Source organism: Morone saxatilis, unplaced genomic scaffold, assembly GCF_004916995.1.
Source record: "Morone saxatilis isolate NCDOM2014 unplaced genomic scaffold, NCSU_SB_2.0 Contig5, whole genome shotgun sequence".
Lineage (NCBI taxonomy): Eukaryota > Metazoa > Chordata > Actinopteri > Moronidae > Morone > Morone saxatilis.
Window position 1 is genome coordinate 2956778 of NW_023340095.1, and position 3504 is coordinate 2960281.

Consider the following 3504-nt stretch of genomic DNA (forward strand, 5'->3'; position numbering starts at 1 on the left):
CCATGATGGCTTTCAGCTTCCCTCTCATCCTCCTCTCAGTCACAGCCTCCACACTGTCCAGATCCGTCCCCACCACCGAGCTGGCCTTCTTCACCAGCTCGCCCAGTTTGTTGGCACCACATGTTCCGATGCCTCCTCCCCAGCCAACCACAGCACAGAAGATGACACTGACCACTACAGACTGAACATCTGTAGTAGCTGAGTGCACACGTTGAAGGACCTGAGCCTCCTCAGAAAGAACAGCCTGCTCTGTCCTCTCCTGTAGAGGGTCTCAGTGGAGTCCGTCCAGTCCAGTTTGTTTTTTTCTTACAATAAGTAGATAATGTGACAGGCGATAATTACATATTGTATACATTGTACAGTGCAATATTTGTGACGCCACAGTGTGGCACCATTACAAGAGCAGGCTGGGTTGGCAGCATAAAACAACAGGAAAAGCTGCTAACATACAGCGTCATGGTGAAAAATGTAGAAAGGTAAATTAATAACTAAACAAAGATACAACCATTGGCTACCTGAACTGTGGATCCTGGGGTTCAAGGATCAAGTGTCCCAATCGATTGAGTAAATAGCATTTGTTCCTCCCCTCCTATGCTCTTAGGAAGAACTGCATTTAACTAGACAAACTTAAAGTTAAACACAGACACATTTAATCAACCAATAAAAGATGTTCTCCTAACAGCCTCCTCTTGTTGGTTCTTCCCGCAGTACATTTTCAAGCGACAGGAGTACAACAAACCCTTCTTCAGCACATTCACCAAGACCTCCATGTTTGTGCTCTATTTGCTGGGTTTCCTGCTGTGGCGGCCCTGGAGGCAGCAGTGCACCGGCAGTCTGAAGCGCAGGCGCTCTGCGTTTGTAAGTAGTTGAGCCACACTCTCACCACATGGGGGCAGTGTGTATAAATGTTTTAAGTGTTGTTTTCTTTCTCCAAACATTTCTTACCGTGCATTTCACAACCTCAGCGATACAGAATCACAAACTGTGCCTTCTATCAGGTTTATTGACTTTATTTTTCTTAAGCAGAGAGATTTTTTTAATCAGCAGGACAGTCTGTATTTCTAGACAAGGGATATTGAACTACTACAGTCTGGGGGCCAGAATAGCAAAAAAATAATAATGTAGGCATAATAAGCCTATTAATGTTTAATATTTTCATTCTCTTACAAAATGAATGTTATTTTTATTAGCCTGTATCAATGTGAACAGACTAAAAGTGAAATCCATGAAAATAAGATTAGATTCTTAACTAGAAAATGCTCTCAGACCTCCAGCAGGAAGGCAGCTCACTGAGGAGTGATGGTTAAAACCTGTAATTGCAGAATGCAGTCCTGATTAGCGGGAAATATTAATCAACTTTAACCAGTTCTGACTTTGCTAGTTGAAGATCCTTGGTCTAGATGATTGGTTTTTTATGTTTTGGTTTTAATGGCATGTCTAAGCTCAGTTAGAAGCTGCAGCAGAATGTTCTTTTAGACAAATAAATACATTTTTATGCACGTCCAACATTTCTTTAAGTTCTGGGTTTAAACTTTCCTTTGAGATAAGATAAACTTGTAAATGACTCTTTGGGAAATTCAGTCACCGCAGCAGAAAGTCCGAATCTGATTTCTTGGTTTTTGTCTGTAAGTTGATGGTTTGCTTGTTTCTGCAGTTTGCTGATGCTGAGGCCTACTTTGCACCCTGCACCACTGACACCACTGTGAACAACTGTTTGGTACGTAGTCTAATTGCAAATAGCGAAAATTAGGACTCTGAGCAGTAAACTAGTTCTACAAGTGCAACTAGACGATGCAGTTTTTGAAGATTTTGCCATTTGTCAGTGTCTGCAGTGTTTAATTAATCGCATAAACAATGACTATCACGTTGGTTTAACGACTACGGTATAAACGTATGACTTTCTCTTTCTCTCTTGTGCAGAGCGAACCACTGTATGTTCCAGTGAAGTTCCAGGATGTACCTCCTGAGCATTCAAACTGTTTAATTGGAGACTGTGAATCTTGTAAGTACACAGTCGATGCTGTCTGAAATAACATGAAGCTGATGTATTATGTTGTCTCAACATTGTATCCCCTCTCTGAATTTACTGATACAATGTAAGGGCTTAAGTTTCGACTGATTTGTGATTGATAACCTCATTGATTTGGTCAACAACAGAGGGCAGTGGTGAGCTGTGAAAATAGATGACACCATTGTTTAGAGCCAATATTAAAGAAATACAATATTTAACATGAGAAACTTTTACCTGACCTGTTATGCAACCTCTCTTTTTTCTCGTCTCTCTTCTTTCTCATACCATCATAATAAAAACCTAAATTATGGACAGAAGGATTTCGCTCTCTTTGTCCTGGCTGTATTTCACAGCAGTGGAAAAATCAGATTATTCTTTTGGCTTTTTAGTGATGCAGTTCAGGAAAGCTGTTACTGACCTCAATTTCTAGAGCTGGCCAAAGCCACATAGTAAAGGTTCTGAGATGTTTATAAGGGTTTCTCTGTTGTTTGTTATTTGGCGTCTGTGTTTAAAATGACACAGCTTTTGTTCAACCCAGTCATGCATTCGAGCCTGATGAGGTTGATATTTTGTATAGTATATTATGTATTACATTCTCTGTTAGAGCATTTAAATAAAACCTGTTTCTTCCTTCCTCTGTTAATTCACTCCTCTCTCATTTTTATCTCCCAGCAGCTTCCAAAAAGCAGCGGGTGCGTTTTAGTAATATCATGGAAGTGCGTCAGCTGCCCTCTACTCAAGCCCTGGAGGCCAAACTGTCCCGCATGTCCTACCCAGCTGCCAAGGACCACGAGGCCATGTTGCGCACGGTGGGCAAGCTAACCATCACTGATGTGGCCAAAATCAGTTTCTTCTTCTGCTTTGTGGTGAGTACAAGTTAGCTGGAATGTCAGCTTTTGATATTACTTCACTGCACTGTATCAAATTATAGACATAATGTTGCTGCATAATACATGAGATACAAAAGATTAGTTTAAGAAGGAGAGTGGCAGGAGATAGATTAAAGACTCAAAAACAGAATTCAAAAGTAACTTTTGGTTTACACAATTATGTCAGTACAATAAATCAATAATGTGTTTTTTTATTAACGTTTGAGCATTTATTGTCATAATAATATGTATATAATAGTAAATAGTATGGCACAATTTGAATCCTTTAATTGATACATTAAGCTTTTATAAAATTAAGATTGCAGTAATATGAGCCACAGACTAACAGATGCACAGCCATCACAAATCACTGGCTTATTAAGATTCTATGGCTGGTCTATTAGCATACAATTGCCTTCTTATACAGCAGATACATTAGCATCCATTCTGAGTCTTGTTTTCCTCCAACCCCTAAGAAATCTATCAGGCTGAAGTAAGTAATTTGAGGGCTGCAAAAGCAGAACTGATGCTAAAAGAGGCTAAAGAGTTACATAGAACTGAAGGGTTTTCAGGGTCTGTCACCAAGACCTCTAAACATCACACAGTCAAGAGTCGTTTCTGGCC

General features: G+C 39.9%; 1 protein-coding gene across 2 annotated transcripts in view; it reads left to right on the forward strand.

The window, feature by feature from the left end:
- LOC118339076 (solute carrier family 35 member F5-like) overlaps positions 1-3504 on the forward strand; it is a 20234-nt gene that overhangs the window by 2924 nt on the left and 13806 nt on the right. The window contains exons 4-7 of one of the 2 annotated variants that reach the window (XM_035676608.1): positions 709-858; positions 1655-1717; positions 1921-2002; positions 2684-2877. In XM_035676608.1, coding sequence (XP_035532501.1) covers positions 709-858; positions 1655-1717; positions 1921-2002; positions 2684-2877 — 489 coding nt within the window. The remainder of the gene's footprint in view (positions 1-708; positions 859-1654; positions 1718-1920; positions 2003-2683; positions 2878-3504) is intronic. The other variant, XM_035676609.1, reaches the window with a different exon arrangement.